This window comes from Sorex araneus, chromosome 1 (assembly GCF_027595985.1).
Source record: "Sorex araneus isolate mSorAra2 chromosome 1, mSorAra2.pri, whole genome shotgun sequence".
In the NCBI taxonomy this organism is placed as follows: Eukaryota; Metazoa; Chordata; class Mammalia; order Eulipotyphla; family Soricidae; genus Sorex; species Sorex araneus.
In genome coordinates, this window is record NC_073302.1 from 220289443 (window position 1) to 220308512 (window position 19070).

Here is a 19070-nt window from a genome sequence, read left to right on the forward strand (position 1 = left end):
AGCTAGCTGGGCCCTCAAATGAAAATACGTAAATAAGCAATACGTGTTACTGTTTTAGAAGTCAGAGAGTACAAGGCTTATAAAGAAAATCTATATCACTCCCTCCATTCTCTAAGTCCTTTGCCAACTATTTTCAATTTTTTTAATAGTTTCTATTATGCACTCCATGTTCTATCCCTATAGTTTAAAAGAATTTGCTTTGATCCGTGCTGTTTTTGTTGACATCCTTTCATGAACTATGAGCAATCTAACTTTTCTTCTCATTTTGCTTCCTCTCCCACATGCACAATTATCTTTCATTCAGACCTGAGGGACTGCAGTGGTAACACGGAGGGTTTGGCGCTTGCCTTGCTTGTCCAACTGGATTTTATCCCTGGCACCCCCTCAGGTTCCCTGAAAACCAACAGGAATGATCCCTGAGCGCAGAGCCAGGAGTAAGCCCTGAGCACCTTCAGGTGTAGCCCAAAAACAAAACCAAAACAAAATAAACCCCATAATAGTTAAATAACATTCTTTGTTTCATACAATAACATTACAGTTATTACACATTTTCCTTTTTCTTTCCTAGACTTAGAAATTTCTTGTCCTTTCACTAAATTAACTTTTAACCTATGCCATGGCTTTTCCTCCACACTGATACAAAACTATAAACTCGAGAATGCTAAACATAAGAAGAAGTGATTTTTTTTTCTCTTGGAGATATTCAGACTTTTCAAAAAGAAATTGCTCAGTCTTCTGAGTGTTGCTATGAACCTCAACTAACTAGCTGTCATCGTTTGAGCGCAGGGAAAGTTTTTGAAGCAGTTCTGATCTCATTAGAGTGTCTTTTGACAGATGTCACTTTACTTTGTAGGCTAGAATGGAATTTGTCCCTTAGATATAGGGAGTTAAGTAGGTTAGAAAATTGGTAGGACATTACTTATTAATACTGCCCTTATAATTTGAGGAGCTTTATATATATATGAAATATTTGACATCTCCCCTTTTTCCCTCTTGGGAGAAATGCTAAACAGTACTAGAGGAACTTATGATTATTTTAAAATAATATCTATTATTTTTATGATTGGCACACTATTTCTTTCTGGAAACTAAGATTATGTTTTCAGGAAGGAAAAAAGATCTTGGATTTCAGCATCAGTTGTCACCTAATGAGCATCTTTACCTTAGTACTGTTTTCTCATATGAGGGGTCAAGAATGATTATATGAAAGCATATGAGCATTGCCATCAGTGGGAAGAAAACCATGTTTAAGTCATAATATATGTAAAATGTACTATGTAAAGCTCCATTAGGCTAGTATTTCTTTCTCATTATACCGTGTACTTTGTAATTAGTTAATTTTTGGGTTTTGGCCCATCTCTGTTGGTACTCAGAGCTTACTCCTAATTCGGTTCCAAGGGGTCACTCCTGCTGGTCTCAGTGGACCATGTGTGGTGCCAGGGATCAAGCCAGAGCCAGCTGCTTGCAAGGCAGGTGCTTCTCACTGTGCTGTATCTCTGGCCTGAATTCCAAATCTTTATAGCGATGAAAATTGAATATTTAAGTTAATGAATTTTCTGGTGTGGTACCTGTTTTGATCATTGCGCGCACACACGCACACACACATACACAAGCACAAGTAAATATTTACACTTTCAGTAAGTATATAGGGAAAGATGATTAATATAGGACTATTTCATTAGTATGTTAAAAATTTGTCTTTTCTTGGTGGTAATATTTTAGAGTATGATGATTGAACCTGAAAACATGAACAATTTTAAAGTTACATTCTTAATTTTAAAGGACTTTTTCAAGGCATTGGGAAGAGTCAAACAGATCCACAATGACGTAAAAGTACTTTTGAGAACAAACCAGCAAACAGCAGGGTGAGTGGTTTATAATTTTCTTCAGTGTTTAATTTTCAAAATTTAAAGGCTCTCTGAGTTCTTTTTTCAAACCTTGTAACATTTTATGCAGTGGTTTAAAATAGGTGTTGGATAACCAAATTATTGATTTGAAGGTTGAGATCTGTTCAGTTATAAAAAATATATTATTGGAAAGTTTTCCCATAAAGCATAAGAGAGGTAACATCCTTTGACCAAATTATTTTATAATTAAACAAAATAATTAGTTGCATATATGTAACTATTATATGAATGTCTCAATAAATCTTTGCTTTTTTTTTTAGTTTAGAAATTATGGAACAGATGGCCTTACTTCAAGAAACAGCTTATGAGAGGCTTTACCGATGGGCACAGAGTAAGTGATTTTTTTTCTGTCATATGGTCTAAATTTATGAATGTGAGTGTTTATTTTTTTTAATTTAACCTTGCCTTTATTTTGTACCATATTTTGGTCTTAGTACTCAAAAGGGGTGCTTCAAAATTACAAACTTGATGTTCGAGTATTTTTGTGTATTTGTTTGGCAGGGGATTATCCCAGGCAGTGTTTAGGACATACCTTTAGCTCTGTGCCCAGGGGTCCGTCCTGCTGGTGCTTGAGGGACCATAGGTCGTGCTGAGGATGGAACTGGGGTTGACTGCACGCAGGACAAATGCCCAACCCCTGTACTGTCTCTGGCCATCTAGACATGCTACTGTCTTTTGATTTATGAGCATGAGCATGGGATGATGTGTCTTTACTTGCAGTCCAATATTATGCATGATTAAGGACAAAAAACAAGAAAGTAAAGTCATTTTTTATGTTCTCCATTATCTTGATTACATATCTCTGGTTATTGACACAACTCTTTTTCTAATAAATGGCAAATTAATTTTCTATTGATGCTGTAACAGATTACCATAAACTCAGTGGCTTATTACAGTAACACACAAGTTTAGTTGGTCAGAAGTCAGATGTGTTCTCACCACACTGAAATGCAGGGCTGGAGTCATCTTTTGGGGGCTCTAAGAAAAATTACTTTCTTTGCTTATTCAGTTTGTTGACACAGTTTAATTTCTTGAGTCTGTAGGACCTCAGGCCTGAGGTTTGCATTTTCTTGTTGGCTGTAATTGAGTTTTTTTTCTAGAGGCTGTCTATGTTTTTCCACTCACGGCCTTTCTTCCATCTTCAAAAGCGGCAGTTACAGATCTACTCCCTTTGTCATTTTGCATTTTTCCTGCTTCTTCTCCCATCTCTAACTCTCCTGCCAGCCTCATTCACTTTAAGGTCTCTGTGATTGTGCTGGACCAACTTGGTTAGTTTAGGGAAAATCTGTTTGAAGCTTCATACCTTAATATCATCTGAAATGTTACTAAAGGAACTTTAAGAAAGCATATTCACAAATTCTACTTGTGATAGAATTCTGAAGAACCTCACTGTGATTCAATTGAAAAAGAAAAGAGAAGAAAAGAAAACATTCAAAAATTCTAGGGGTTTGAGATCATTGAAAGGCTATTTTGAGGGATGTTATTTGCTTTAATTTTAATATAAACATCTTAATAGGTTGGTCACAAAATTTCCCGTTAAAATCAAAGATGAGTTGAAACAGCAAAAATGGTATATTTTAATAGGTGTTAAATTGACTGTTGGAAGCAGTTAGTATGAAATTCAGTTAACCAGTTACACCTCTTCTTTTCTGTTTTAGATGACTTACTCCTTTTTTTCAAAACCTGCCCCTCCCCTCCCACTTTCTGCCTCTCATTGGTACTATTTGCTTGTATTTGGAGTACTGTGTGATGCTCTGTAAGTCCCCATGTTACCTTATTATTTGAAGCTAAGCTTAAGTTTTCTGTCTTCTGGTATTTTCCATGTACACATTAAAGTAAGTGATTTTTGCCATCTGTGAATTTATTTGGCATTAAATAATTTACTGCTTGTTAATACTTTGCTTTTCACAAATGTGAATCTTAGCTCTTCAGCTAGAATTTTTTCCTCAAATACAAAGAGTTTTCCACAGATTTCTCTGTGTTCCCATGAGATCTGAGTAGTTCCAAACTGTGGAAGCCAAAGTGGATTCTGACTCAGACATATCACACACACACACACACACACACACACACAAAACACACAAATTATCTATCTATCTACATATTGGTTTTGGGAGGCCACACCCAACATGCTTCTGACTCTGCACTCACATGGGGCTTGGGGGACCATGTGGGGTACCAGGGATGGGACCTGGGTCAGCTGCTTGCAATGCAAGTGCTCTACCACCTGTACTATTGCTCTGTCCCCAAGATATTTTTAATTCCAGGCAAGTGTATCTCTCTCAGTTAGTGCAGGCTGAAAAATTCACTTTTGGTTGAGATCATTATATTCCAAAAGGTTTGGCATTTTTGAAGACATTCTAAGTTCTGTGACACTGAATCAGTTTTCATATTAAGTAGTAGAGACGTTTTATGGATAAAGTTAGAAAGCTGAAAAAAAGAGATTATTGGTGTAGAGATATTTAAAAGATTAAAATCCTATGCTATTTGAAACTGCAGTCTTATTATCATGCATGAGTTACCTACATATACATTTTTAGTAAGCCATTTAAATATTGTTTCCAGGATAAAAGAAGCAAATACTCTTTTTAAAAAATTCATTTTGGCTTGTGAATCTGGCAATGCACAGGGGTGACTCCTGGTTCAGCACTCAGGATTCCCTCCTGGTGGTCATCTCATGCAAAGCAAGTAACTCACCCCCTGTGCTGTTTCTCTCTGGCCCCGGCAAATACATTTTTAGTGTTTGTGTCTTCCTCCTGGAACATTGTCATTTGCATAGAAATTCACAAGTTTGATTTTCATCACTCAGTTCATCAATTTTATTATTAATGTTCATCAAATGACTTATTTCAAACTGTAGTTTTTCTATAATAATAATAAAAGAGAGGATTGGGGTGCACCAGAGAAGATATGTAGTTGTTTAAGGATGCATTGATGATTAAGTTGGAAAGATGCACAGGGTCATTTGGTTCACCCTGGAGTGCTCAGGGCTAAGTGCCCAGGGCTTTGCCCCGTGTTGCTTGGGGACCCTGCAGTGCCTTGGCCTCCTGCAGCCAAGCTCGCGCCAGCCCTGTGAGCTATGTCTCCTGCCCTGACGCTCATGTCTCACTTAGTTCACAGCATGACTGTAGGGGAACATTGGCTTGCCTTCCTCCCTGGCCACTGGGAGCTTGTGTTTGTTGATTGCCCCCAGCCTGTCCATCACCTTTGTCCCCTGATCAGACTTTGGCTTGTAAATGTTGTCTTTCTCTTCTTACTGTCTTTTGCATGGTTATTTCCGAGCAATTGCATTTTGTACAGATACAGGAAGATGGTTAAAAAGACAAGCCTGTGGCTTGGGAGTTGATTGACTCCAGTTACTATTACCTCCTGGATGTCCGCTCTCTCGACTTAAGCCTCAGTTGCCCTTACTTCCTAGCACCCCACAAGCAGGGTCCCGACGAGAGAGTGGATGGACCCATGGCAAGTGGTGAGCTATGAGCTACCCTGGCATCGAGATGGGCCTGGCCAAAGTGCCCTAATGCTTAACTATAAGTTAAGAGCTTGGTCCTGGACAAATTCTGTCATGATCCAAAAGTAATAACTAGATTTGGACCCTGCTGGGGTTAGGAATGATTGATCTGGCCTAAGCACTGTAGTCTGAATCTTTGGTGAGATGTCTGCACGAGAGACAGACACCCTGCAAGCCTAAAAGTGCCAATTACTGTGTCCATACAGAATGGTCAATATTAGGAAGGAGAATTAAAGACGCTAATTAAGTTGCAGGTCTAAGGAGAGGAGAAACACACCTTAAGGCTGTTTTGCCCTTGTGGGCTGCAGGTGGTCAGGAAGTCTGGAAAAACATTCTTGATCACACTTCCCCTAGGGAGGTGTGGTGAGAGGATGAAAAAGAACCGCTGCGAGGAGGAAAGGTTGGGTTGATTGATGGATTGATTGAAAGAGAAGGAGAGATGGTTACAGAGACGGTGAGAGAGAGAGAGAGGGTCGGAGAGAGCTGGGAGAGAAGAGAGATTGAATAAATGGCAACTAACCAGCAACCAGCGTGGCCCTCGTTCTTTTTCTTCCTTCGTCCATCCAAGGTAACAGCTGGGTGGAGAAGCAACTCCAGAGCACTGAACATGGGGGGCGGAAGCGAACCACCTGGAGAGTCCACGAACAACCTTTTAGGTGTAATCCCCGCATGCATGAGGGGCTTACACAGCCCGAGAAGGGGTTTACACAGTGTGTGAACACAGAAAGGAGCAGCAGCGCTCTGTCTCTCCTGCCGCTCACGTTCGGTAATTTCATGCCGCTTCCCCCACCCCGGGGAGGTCAATGGCGATGGGCAGGCAGAGTAAGGAATGGGAGCCAGGCTGATTGGTCTCAGTTGCCATTTATTCCAATCTCATCTCCATCCATTCCTGTCTCTCTCTCCCTCTTTTTCTCTCCCCAGACGCCTCTTACAGTCTAGATAAATCCCCCAGCCAAAGGGGTAGGGGCTTACACATAGGTGTCACCATGCAAGTTCCTTCCCTCAGGGGAAGCTACTTCCAGGACAGATTCTTATCCAGCAAGATGACTGGCCTAAAGGCAAATATATGGGTGTGTTTCTCCTCTCCTTAGTCCAACAAACATGTAAACATTCATAATATTAATAATTTTGTATGGACACAGAGATACATTAAACTTATAGAATTGCTCTCCTGGGATCATCTCGATCTCAGTCTACAGTGCTCAGGCCAGATTAGTCTTTCCTATTCCTAGCAGAGTCCTAGTCTCGTTGTTGCTTTTGGATCATGACAGCATTTGTCCATGAACAAACTCTTAACTTATATAAGAATTGTGGCTCTTATCGATGACAGGGTAGCTCACAGCTTGCCCTGGGTCCTTTCAGTCCCTAGTCGAGACCCTGCTTTTTGGGTGCTAGGAACTAAGGGCAACTGAAGCTTAAGTCGAGAAAGCAGATGCCAGGGAATGAATAATATTCAAAGCCAATTAAATACCAAGTTACAAAAGCATAATATTGACTGTTTTCCTTTGTCCATACAAAAAGGACATTGCTTTAAACTAAACTATTCAAAAGACATAAGGAGAGGAGAAAGGCAATATTTCACTCATACATATAAAATCATAGCTTTCAAAGGAATCTGCCCTTACAAGTTAACAGAGTCTTATTAGGGGGAAAAGGTGATAGACTAGTTGGGGAAAAAAGCATAGAGAGGAGTTTACAGATAAACGCAGTGGAATGGAAGTGCCTCAGGAGCATTGTGATAAACCTGAGCTTCCGGTGGCAAGGGGAACAGGACATACCAATGTTGTTCAAAAATGTTTAGAGCTACCTTCCAATAAACACAGAGGAATGGAGGTGCTTCAGGAGCACTGTGATGGGTATTACCAGATAAACCTAAACTCTTTATGACAAGGGAGAAAGGACAAACCAATGATATCCTACAACACAGCTCCATAGCACGCACGAGAAATTTTTACATAGTTGGCGTGCCTGGGTGCGGGCTCGAATGACCAACTAAAGAAAAAGAAAATTTTTACACATGAACTTAAATGATTGGCGTATTCTCTAGGTTATACATATATACTTTTTTCCTCTCCGTGTGTTTACTATAGAATGTAGTGTCGGGATACCATGGATACAGTCAAACCCAATTTTAAACTGGAGTCCTGTCACTTTTCAGGTGAATGCAGAGCACTCACGCAAGAATCCTGCGATGTTTCTCCAGTACTGACTCATGCAATGGAGGCCCTGCAGGACAGACCTGTGCTATATAAGTTGGTGATCTTTTCTTCATTTTCACAAACCAAACTGCTTTACTTTGATCTATTCATTTTTAGCATTACCAGATTTGTATACAATAACATGAACAAAATTTATAAAAACACAGTTTTGTTTTTCTCTCAGTGTATGAGTACCGTTGGAACAGTAATTTATTTGCATATTATGTGCTAAGTCTGGGGTAGTTGGAAGGAAAACTCAGGTTTCCCTTTATCTAGGTTCTGTCTTACTTTTTATAGCAGTTAGAGGACTTTCCCCCTTCTTTCTTTTCCTTGTAGTTGTAAGTAAACCATTGCTGTCTGTCGGCCTTGGAGAGAAGATTGGCTGTGTGACTGAGGGAAATAATGACTTAAGGTTGAGAAAAACATTCTCCATGATTTACAAAACTTACTGACAGAGTTTTGGGTGTTCCAGAATTGTGCCATTGGAACAAAGCCTCCATCATTAGCATTCATCTAACAGTGGCCCCAAATTCCCTCCCATCATACCTTCTTAGCAAACTTTCTGAAAAAAATATTTTTAAAAATCAGGATTCCAATCATGAGATTCAGGAAAAGTAAGTGCTCAGGTCTTTGATCCTGGTATTTATGCCAACCAAGACAGAGTGCTAATACTTTGGATAAGAACCTTACGCATTATTGAAATTGTTTGCATATTTTATGCTGCATTATAATTTCTTGCATAAGGTGGAAGCGAATGCTTGATACATTTTTAATATCTAAAATTATAATGGCTGCCTAGAACTCATAGAATGAAAATAGGAAGACCACATGTGAGGGTATAGTGCAGGAAAGGGTAAGGTGTGGGCTGTTGCATCGGTATGAACTCCTCCTTGCTACATCTGCTTCCAGAGGATTCTCTCAGTAGGTCTTTACTTACTTTATGACAAGGTTACAGAACACAAAAGATGGAGCACTTGCACCAGAAAATGTTCCAGCACTTCTTAACTGAGTACTTCCTGTGTGTCCTAGAAACACAGCTCCAATAAAAACGGCTCATGTTGCTGTGATGGAGAGCAGATCTGTTTTAGTAACTGAGAATAATTGCTGCCGTAGAGGACATGTCCCTGGGCAGGCTGGGTCAGTGTTCCTAAGGAAAATGAAAAGTTACGTCTGTTAGAGAGGGTCGTCGTGAAGATCGAATCAGACTGTTTATAAAGGGCTTTAGCACAAAGCTCGTCTCATCATTCTATATTTGATCTTTATCTTTATTTTTGAAAGGAGACAAGTGAAAGTTTTCAACTGAAGACAAATGTATTCAGGGCCTAACTGACAGGGAAAGGCTTCAAAGACTGGAACTGTGGTAGACTGGGAGAGATCTGTCTCTCGGGGGTGCTTGGCAAGGAATGGAAACACCAGGGCAGTTTGGAAGACTTTTAAGAAGCATTTGAAAGCTAAGTGGTAGGAAAAGAGGATTTTAAGGCAAGTTGATTACCATAAAATGTTAAAAAATCACAAAGTTGGTCTTTGATTAAATATTCATCTATTTTCTTTCTAAATTTAGGAAAAGCTATAGTGTCTTATGATAATCACCAGATGGCACTGTATAACCTTGTTTAAGTAGTGTTTCTAAGCTGTCTAGATACCATGTAAAAGAAAAATGTTAATTATTGAGGTCCTTGGGTAAAGTTGCCATACTCAGTTTTTCTGAAGTGCTAATGCATTATAAACTTTAAATAATCCAGTGCCTTATTTTCTTGAAAAATAAATTCAGGGGCTGGAGCAATAGCACAGCGGGTAGGGCATTTGTCTTGCATGCGTCCGACCCAGGTTTGATTCCCAGCATCCCATATGGTCCCCTGAGCAACGCCAGGAGTAATTTCTGAGTGAAATTACTCAGAGCCAGGAGTGACCCCTGTGCATGTGCATTGCCAGGTGTCACCCAAGAACCAAAAAAAAAAAAAAAAAAGAAAGAAATTCAGTTAAGTATAATAAAAACTTGATATTTCTTTCCATTGATAAACCATCAGGTGGAATTGATTAAAGAATGTGGTAATATGTATAGTACTGATTTTTTTCATTGTAGAATTGTTTTAAAAGATAATTTCTCACTTTAAAAATATCTTTATCTTCTGAGCAGATTTTCTTTTGGGTATAGCTAGCACACTGAAAAATGAGGACTTTGAACTAGCATGAACTAGCAGCATCTTAGAATACTTGCATAATTTGATTTAATTTTTATTTATTTATTTGCTTTTTTGGCCTCACCCAGGAGTACTCAGGGCTTACTCCTGGCTTTGCACTCCGGGATCACTCCTGGATTATATGGGGTTTATATGGGGTCCTGAGGGTCAAAACTGAATCAGCCAAAGCAAGACAAGAGCCTGACCTGCTGAACTGTGCCGTTAGCCCTCTTTATGTAATTTAACATTCAGTTTTATAAAGCTACATTTTAATTTTTGGATCTTTGTTAGAAAAGAATCTGCTTTTGGCCAGAAATTTCTTCTGTCTCTCTGGGAAAATATATCTCATATTTATAAATGTCATTGAAATTTCATTGTAGCTCATGCTATTCTTGTCCAAATTATATTTTTTATTGCAGGAGGTTAATATTAATATTTCTAGTTCAGATTTTACGTTTAGATTCTAGTGTTTTTCAGGCTTGATCATCTCCACACACACCCTTCAAATGCTTGCAGATTCACTGGTTTCTAATACAACTTGTCACAGTAAATCGTCCTTAAAACAGTTTATTGTGGTTGGCTGGGCCCTAAAGTGAGGATTACTGTTATTTATTTTAAAAGTTTGTGAATTCATGCTGTGCTAAGTAGTCTACAGATAAATCATGCCAAAGAATTGGTGATTATTCAAAAAGAATGCATTTTCATTCTAAACATAGTTATAACTTAAGAGTCTGAGAAAAAGAAGTAAACAGTTTGGTTCTGATGCACTTTAAAAACTAAAGTGTATATAAGGCAATTGTGCTGTTTAGCAAAACTTAGCTTAATACTACATTTTCCTCCTGGCATATTGCTATTATGCCACTGCAGGGAATTTTAAAATCATTTCCTTTTAACAAAACCAACACAAAGAACCATGATCTGGTTACAGTGGAATCTTATTAAAAAGGATTAAATTTGTGTAAGTGTATAGCTATTGTCTTTGCTTCAGATTTTATTGAAAAATTTTCCTCTTTCTGTGCTTATGTGTTTGAAAAAATCTGAACGTCTCATTAATTAATTTATTAAAGAAAATGCCACAGCCTGAAAAATTTACTCTCTGGAAGCCTTTGGGAAATCTTTGTTTCCTTAATTTATCTGTTGGGTAATGAAATAATGTATCTACAGTTCAATAACAGTGACCTGCAGAGAAATACTTTGTTTTCCTTTGTTCTAGAAAAAAAAAATCTTCAAACTATATAGTGAGTGTAAGGAGTAGTGGCAATAATACAAAAAGAACAAACAAAAATTTTTTTTTTCTTTTTTCTTTATGGCTCACACTTGGAGATGCACAGGGGTTACTCCTGGCTCATGCACTCAGGAATCACTCCTGACAGTGCTCAGGGGACCATGTGGGTGGTGGGAATCGAATCCAGGTCGGCTTTTGCAAGGCAAATGCCTTACCCGCTGTGCTGTCGCTCCAGCCCCTCGTCATAGTTTTTGTATTCACCAAACACACTGTTGTCACTGCCACATTGTTCATTCCAGAGGCCGGCTTTCTTTCCTAGGAGGTGTGAAAATACATATCCACATACCCTTCAATTCTTCTGTTTTTGTTTGAAAACTTTGTGAGGAGAGTTGTAAAAAAAAAATCTATGTTAAGCGCCCTTCCTAGACCCAGACTGGTGGGTGGGAAGCCAGTGGGGGCGGCTGAGGAGGGCATTGGTGGAGGGATGTGGACACTGGTCAAGGGGTTGATGTTGGGACACTGTTGCCTGAAACCCGATTGTGAGTCACTTTGTAACTCACTGATTGAATATGCTAATCTCCGGAACTGCATACAAATCATGTGATAAGGAAGGAATAGGCGGGGGGAAGAATCTCTTTTCTGCATACTTGTTTCTTCTAGGTACACCTTGGATGAATTTGGGACCGCCAGGAGGAGTACAGTTGTTCGTGGATTTATTGATGCTCTTACAAGAGGGGGTCCCAGCGGGACACCAAGGCCCATTGAAATGCACTCCCACGACCCTTTGAGGTACAGTGACTGGTCACCGTGAAGCGTTGGATGTTTTCCTCAAGGAAATACTTTCTAATGTGTCATGTTTTCAATAGATACGTAGGAGATATGTTGGCATGGCTCCATCAGGCTACTGCATCTGAGAAGGAACACCTTGAAGCTCTCTTAAAGCACGTGACTACACAAGGTGGGCCCAGTTGTGTCTGCTATTGCCCAAGGCATGCTTCACACCCACATGGAATGGTGCACCTCCTGGTGAACCCTGCTGTCTCTGAAGGGCTCACGTCTTTGCAGTGGGTCCTTGTTACCTTCCATGTGAGCTTGGATGTCTCCCTTCATCAGGAAGGCCATAGGGGTGGTACTGTCATTTTATCTGTTACTCGGACTGAGTAGACCGAGAGACCTGGTTATTAAACTACCAGTTCTTTTATTCCTGTGACTCACCGACCTCCTGCTTTTTCATTTTTGTGTGACTATTTTCAATTTGTTTTTATTTCTTAAGTAGCTCCTGGGTACTGAATGCACTCAGTTTTGTCCTTGATCTCAAGGAAGAAAAATGTTTGTTGTTCACAGAATTTTTGAGTCTTCTTAGCTCTCACCGCCGTCTGATGCCTGCCTGAGATAGGAGGGGCTGGAGGCTAATCCCGATATTCTGTTGTTGATAGGAAGTAGAAAAGAAATGATGTGTCAGGAAGCTGTTTTGCGTAGCTCAGTCCCCCATCATCTGGTCCACCCCATGAGCTTGGGGTGGACTCTTTGTACAAACTGGTGGCAGTAGTTAGCTCTGTGTTTTACTCTCCAGTACTTAGATCAGATTTAGCATATGCATTCTATATATGCACACTGCACTTTTGCACTTGTTTTCTCTTGTTCTAAAATTGCCAGCTTAAATACTGTTTTAAAATGTAGGAAATGTTTTTGTCTACGTGACAGTAAATTATAGACGTAGGTAAAAAATGAATGGGAGTTGTTAGTTACTCTGTGGGAATAATAAAATTCTTCCAAGTCTCAGTTTATTCATTTGCAAAAATGAAGGTAGTTTAAGCAGTAAATGTTAAGCACCCTATATAGAAATTGATGAATAGTATTCAGTGAAGTTTAGTTTGTCCATCAAATTACACAATGTGTGTTCCATCTTTCCATCGTATGCTACTATGCTCAGTACCATGGACTAGAATAAAGTGTTTCTAAAATGAACACTAATATATCTTCACATTGGTGTTCCTAATGAATATATCTCAGTAAAGGACTTACTTTCCTTTATCTCACATAACCTTTGCTCTATTTCACAAAGAAATGCTTATTAGTCAATAGTCAGAGGAGTTAAGAGGGCTCTGAACTTAGGTATAGCTAGTGATGTCCTAAAATATTTAATGTGATATTGTCATAATTATTTGAAATGTTATTAGTGCCATTAATCATGTTTTATTGTTTGTAGTCTTTTTTATGTTTTATGTTAACAAGGTATATAATATTGAAAAATTCCTTTGCTATACCAAATTATAGGTGTCGAAGAAAATATTCAAGAAGTTGTTGGGCATATAACTGAGGGTGTGTGCAGGCCCTTAAAGGTAAAATCGTTTGTTTCTACATATGTTAGATAGGATGTAGTAAAAATTTTTTCCTATACTTAGTAATTTTTTTTTAAGTGTGGTTTTGGGACTCTATCCTGCAGTGCTCAGGGGTTATTGCTGGGACTGTGCTCAGGAGTGAACCCCCACCCCCAACCCCACCCCTGGTGCTTAGGGCACTGTCAGTGCTGCTGGGACGCAGACTGGGCTACATGCATGACAAGCACCACAAGAGACGGCTCTCTCCCTGTTTATTCTCATGCCTGTAAAGGATCTGATAACACCTTGACTTAGCTGTAACTTTGTCAAGTTAGCATAATAAAATACATATTTAAATGATATTAATTTTCTCTGAAAAAAAGGTGAAATATTCTTAGTCTACTTTTTCTTGAGTTGCTTTTACATGTGTCCTATAATAATCTGATCAGTTGAGGAAAAGTATATTAAATTAAAATAACTGATCTGTGAACTTTTAAGAGAGTTTCATATTTCAAATGCAGCAAATGTTTTATTATATAAATAAATATAAATCCAGGGATATAAAATACATGTTATTATTGATAAATAGAATATTATTTATGTCATTTATGATACAAGAAATATAATTTGAAGTGAAATTCGGGTTAGAGTTTGCACTCTACCACTTAATGGTGTTCCGCTTGGAAGGCCTGATTTTCTTCTGCACTTGAACTACTCATATATCATCTGTATATAAAAATACATTATGGGGTTATTTTAAGGACTAAATGAGAAGACAGTAGATGAAGTACAACTCTAGGAACTTACCAGGCAGGCCTGCAACCAAGCTTTTTTTTTTTTTTTTTATTTATGTTTTCATGTTATTTTGGTGTAATTGGCACATTTGTGCTTGTTCTTTGACTTCAGTTTATAAAATAGGAGTTGAAATATAGACGTTTCATGACGTGTACTTATCAAAAACTATAGTTTATCCTTATTTTAAAAATAAACTTGTACTAATTTACTCTCTGCTTATAATACTATTTAAATTTCTGCTTTAGCTTTAAATTTCTGTCCTAGAGCTTCACATGTATGTGTGTTCTTCACCATTCTATTCCCCAGTCCTAGCACTATGCCCACTGTCAAGCTGATACCTTCTACCCTTTCTTCCATTTCCCTTTTGGTAACTGCTGTTTGTTTGGTTTTTTTAAGTACTATTAAAAGTTACTTTGCATTTTTTGATTTATTTTTTATTTGTTTAGGGGTTTGGTTCACACCTGGTGGTGTTCAGGACTTACTCCTGGTGCTGCACTCAGTGGTAACTCCTGGCAGGGCTCAGGGACCATATGTGGTTCTGGGGATTGAACCAGGGTTGGTACATGGGAGGCAAATGCCCTGTCCACTATGCTGTCTCTCTGCTCCTTACCTGTTGTGCTTTGTTTAGGAACTAGATTTTAAAACTGATACAGACTGCCAAACTGCAAAGATGTTATTGTAAAAATGAAGAAAAATCCATTTAGTTTCTGAAAGGACAGAAACCTTGTATCTTCCGTGTGATAAGTAATGTTTACTTATTACTACCCAGAAAATATTCTTGGGGTACCTTGGGGTTTTGTTTTCCAACAATTCTTTTTCTTTAAATATATAATATTTCAAACATTTTCTTCCTCTGTCATGATTTGGATATCTAGCAGTCTCTGATGTAATTGGGAGAGGAGAGAAAATCTTACTTCAGTATTTTCTCTTGTAGTTGTCTTTTTTTTTTTTTTTTTTGCTTTTTGGGTCACACCCAGCGATGCTCAGGGGTTACTCCTGGCTTTGCACTCAGGAATTACTCCTGGCGGTGCTGGGGGACCATATGGGATGCCGGGGATCGAACCCGGGTCGGCCGCGTGCAAGGCAAACGCCCTACCCGCTGTGCTATCGCTCGGTCCCCTCTTGTAGTTGTCTTTTGAAAAACATTTCTTAATGAGCTGCTTTTATATTCCATTATTATAAAATTTTTTCCTAACTGATAAGCATCTGAACTTTCTATAATGGTCTAAGATAATGGATGTTCTGACTGGATTTTCTTCAGTTTTATTTTTCTTCACAGAATTCTTTTTTGATTAGTTAAGTTTTTGCTATTTAGAAGAATAAATAAAACACAGTGGTAATGGGACATGTTCTTGTAAAACTTTGTAGCCTTTTCTTTTAGTTGACAAACTGACACTTTATGGGCAGAAGCCACTATATTTGTTATAAAATGATCTCCAGTATAAACATCTGTTCTCTAACCTTAAAATTACTTTTAGATAAAGGCACAATAGTGGAGACATTACTGTAAGCCTATTTACATGTATTTTACACTTTAAAGTTGTAGCTAGAAATATCAGACTATCACTATATCACTGTCATCCCATTGTTCATCGATTTGCTCAAACGGGCATCAGTAACATCTCCATTGTGAGACTTGTTGTTACTGTTTTTGACATATCGAATACACCATGGGTAGCTTGCCAGGCTTTGCTGTGTGGGTGGGATACTCTCGGTAGCTTGCCGGGCTCTGTAAGAGGGGCAGAGGAATCAAACCCAGTTCGGTGCATGTAAGGCAAACGCCCTGCGCTCCACCCCATCAGACTATATATATTATATATATGACAATATTCTCTTAATAAAAATTTTAGACAGGCTGGAGAGATGGTACAGGGCTGAAGATACCTGCCTTGCCTGCAGCTAATCCAGGCTCTGTCCCCAGACCACATGTAGTACCAGGTAAACACTAAGTCCTGAGCACAGCGGGGTGGGACCCCCACTTCCAAAAATTAAAAAAATTGTGGAAGACACAATTTCAAGTAGATGAGGTAGTGCTGTGAATCTACAGGAGAAGTATTGCCTTTCTGTAATCATATCTTTATTTTATTTTAATAATCATATTAGGGTAATAAAATTCAGAAATATCACTTATTGATACATACTATACTAGTTAGCTAGCCTATATTTTATGCCAAAATGCATAATCAGTTCTATACATATGTTAGCTTAAAAATCAACTTCTGTGATCCAAGAGATTTTTGTATGCTTATATAGATACATTTATAAAATTTTATTTTGGCAAATCACATTTGTTTGCATTATAGCATATTCCAAAACCTACGTAAAACAGAAACTTAAACATTTAGAGGCATTTATTACTACTCTCTCCCTACTCTCTCTCTTTGTGTGTGTTTGTGTATGTGCGCACAGATGTTGCGACGTAAAAGCAGAAAACACAGTGTCTGTGTTTATAACCTACTTAGAAACAAAAAGCTGGTGTAAGCAACAAGGTTAGGTGTGATATGAAGTTTAAGTAAGCATGTGTCAATGTGGTTTAGATTATGTCATTACTTAGGGGATATGAAAGGAAAGATCACCGAGGAATGCAATTTAATTAGAAAAGGTCCCTACTAGTTAGTCTTGTACTCGAACTAATGTGAACTTAGTTATCTTATAATTAGACAAAAGTGTAGGTGATTATTGAAGGTTTGTCTGCTTTCCTATTCTCTAAAATAAAATGAAGCTTGGTCTAATATTTAAGGTGAGAATTGATTTTTTTTTTCCTTTTTGACACCAGGATCCAGTTGTTCCTAATATTATTATTATTATTATTATTATTAAATTTATTCTTTTATTGAATCACCATGGGGAAAGTTACAAAGCTTTCAGGTTTAAGTCCCAGTTATACAATGCTCGAACACCCAACCCTTCACCAGTGCACATATTCCACCACCAAGAATCACAGTATACCTCCCCCCCACCCCTCTACCTCCCCAGCCCTCCACCCTGCCTGTGTAACTGATAAATTTCACTTTTATTTCACTTTATTTTGATTACATTCAATATTTTAACAAAAAAACCCTCACTATTATTATTTGGAGTTTCTCCCTCCTAAAGTTGGACCTGCTGAAAAGGAAGCATTTGATAATTTGTTTTCCATTGCTGAGAATGAAGAGATAGGAGGTCAAGCGGCTGCACTAGGAGCCACACGGTTTTGGATTTCTGTATTTTAGTATTTTAGTAACTAAGTCCAGAGAAATATCTGCCAGAAATTGCATCATTGCAAGCTTGTACCTCTCAGCTACTTTATATTCCACATATGAGTGCAATCTTTCTATGTCTGTCTCTTTCTTTCTGACTCATTTCACTCAACATAACACTCTCCATGTTGATCCAATTATATACAAATTTCATGACTTCATGTTTCCTGACAGCTACGTAGTATTCCATTGTGTAGATGTACCAGAGTTTCTTTAACCAGTCCTCTGTTTGGGGGCACTCTGGTTTTTTCCAGATTGTGGCTAAATTCTGTAGACAATTGGTTATTTCTTTTGGTGAATATATCAGTGTTAACCTTTTTTTTTTTTTAAATACCAACCCCTTTGACTTACTACTCAGACATTTATTATTTAGAAGGAATTTTGTGATTTCCATAGTATTTATTTATTTATTTATTTATTTATTTGGGGGGTGTTTGGACCACTTCCAGTTCAGGACTTAGACTCCAGGCTCTGTGTTCAGGGATCACTCCAGGTAGGGCTTAGAGGACCTCATGGAGTGCTTGGGTTCAAATCTAGTCCGCTGCGTGCAAGGCAGACCCTCCCTTTTGTATGTATTCTTTTTAATGTTACTTTTACTACATGTGAATAATGAAAAGTTTTGAAGTATTTCTTTTTCTCTTAATTTTCATAGGTTCGAATTGAACAAGTGATAGTTGCTGAACCTGGGGCAGTTTTATTATACAAAATTTCTAACCTCCTCAAATTTTATCACCACACAATCAGGTAAATGGATTGGTAAAATGTACTTGTTAAATTTTGTGTAATCACTCTCTTTCTGTTTTCTTGTTTTTCACTGTTTAAATGACTAGGTAAAACTAGTAGCATCTTCTGATTGTGTTAATGATTGCAAGCATGCTATAATTTGCTGTCTGCATGCTATTGTTTGATGTGTATAAAGTCGTTTCCTTCTCCGGATTTTGCTGCACTTATATATGTACACATGAGAATATGCACATGGGGCTGGAGTGATAGCACAGTGGGAAGGGCATTTGCCTTGCACTTGGCCAACCCCGGTTAGATTCTCAGCATTCCATATGGTCCCCTGAGCACCGCCAGGAGTTATTTCTGAGTGCAAAGCCAGGAGTAACCCCTGTGCATCGCTGGGTGTGACCCAAAAAGCAAAAAAAAAAAAAAAAAAAGAAGAAGAAGAAGAAGAAGAATATGCACGTTGTGTCATACAGTGTGTCTATCATGAATTTACTGAGTTAACCTCCATTAGTAAAGAGATTTGTGGCAGCTGTGGCAACTGTATATCACACTCAAAATAGGGCCTCAAAATATCAATTCAGGATGTCTGTACCACCTGGTTCCTTAACATTGAGTTTCCTGTTAATGATAAAACAGAACCATAACTTTATCTTCCTTAAATGAAAGCTACTGTACATTCTCTGCTTTACCTAACTAAGAGCACTTGTGTTGTCTAATATATAATTCTTAACTCCAACATTTTCTTTCATTTTTACTCTGCATGTGTCTGTTGATAGTGTACAAAACTATGAGAATTGTCACTATGTTGTTACATGTTATTGTGTTAAAACAGTGTTTCAAGTTTATTTATTCTTTTTCTGGGGAGGGCATCCCTGGTGTGGAGGCTGCCTCTAGTGCTGAGCTCCCAGGGGCTCCTGGCCAGTGGTGCTTAGGAGCCCCTAACATGCTGGGATCAAGCCCCAGCT

At 38.4% G+C, this 19070-nt stretch overlaps 1 protein-coding gene across 1 annotated transcript in view; it reads left to right on the top strand.

Annotated features, from left to right (window-relative positions):
* Positions 1-19070, top strand: part of COG6 (component of oligomeric golgi complex 6) — a 72015-nt gene that overhangs the window by 23308 nt on the left and 29637 nt on the right. Inside the window, exons 6-12 of the mRNA XM_004619549.2 lie at positions 1783-1865; positions 2168-2238; positions 7577-7670; positions 11682-11810; positions 11888-11979; positions 13299-13363; positions 18029-18120. Of these exons, the coding sequence (XP_004619606.1) occupies positions 1783-1865; positions 2168-2238; positions 7577-7670; positions 11682-11810; positions 11888-11979; positions 13299-13363; positions 18029-18120 (626 nt within the window). The remainder of the gene's footprint in view (positions 1-1782; positions 1866-2167; positions 2239-7576; positions 7671-11681; positions 11811-11887; positions 11980-13298; positions 13364-18028; positions 18121-19070) is intronic.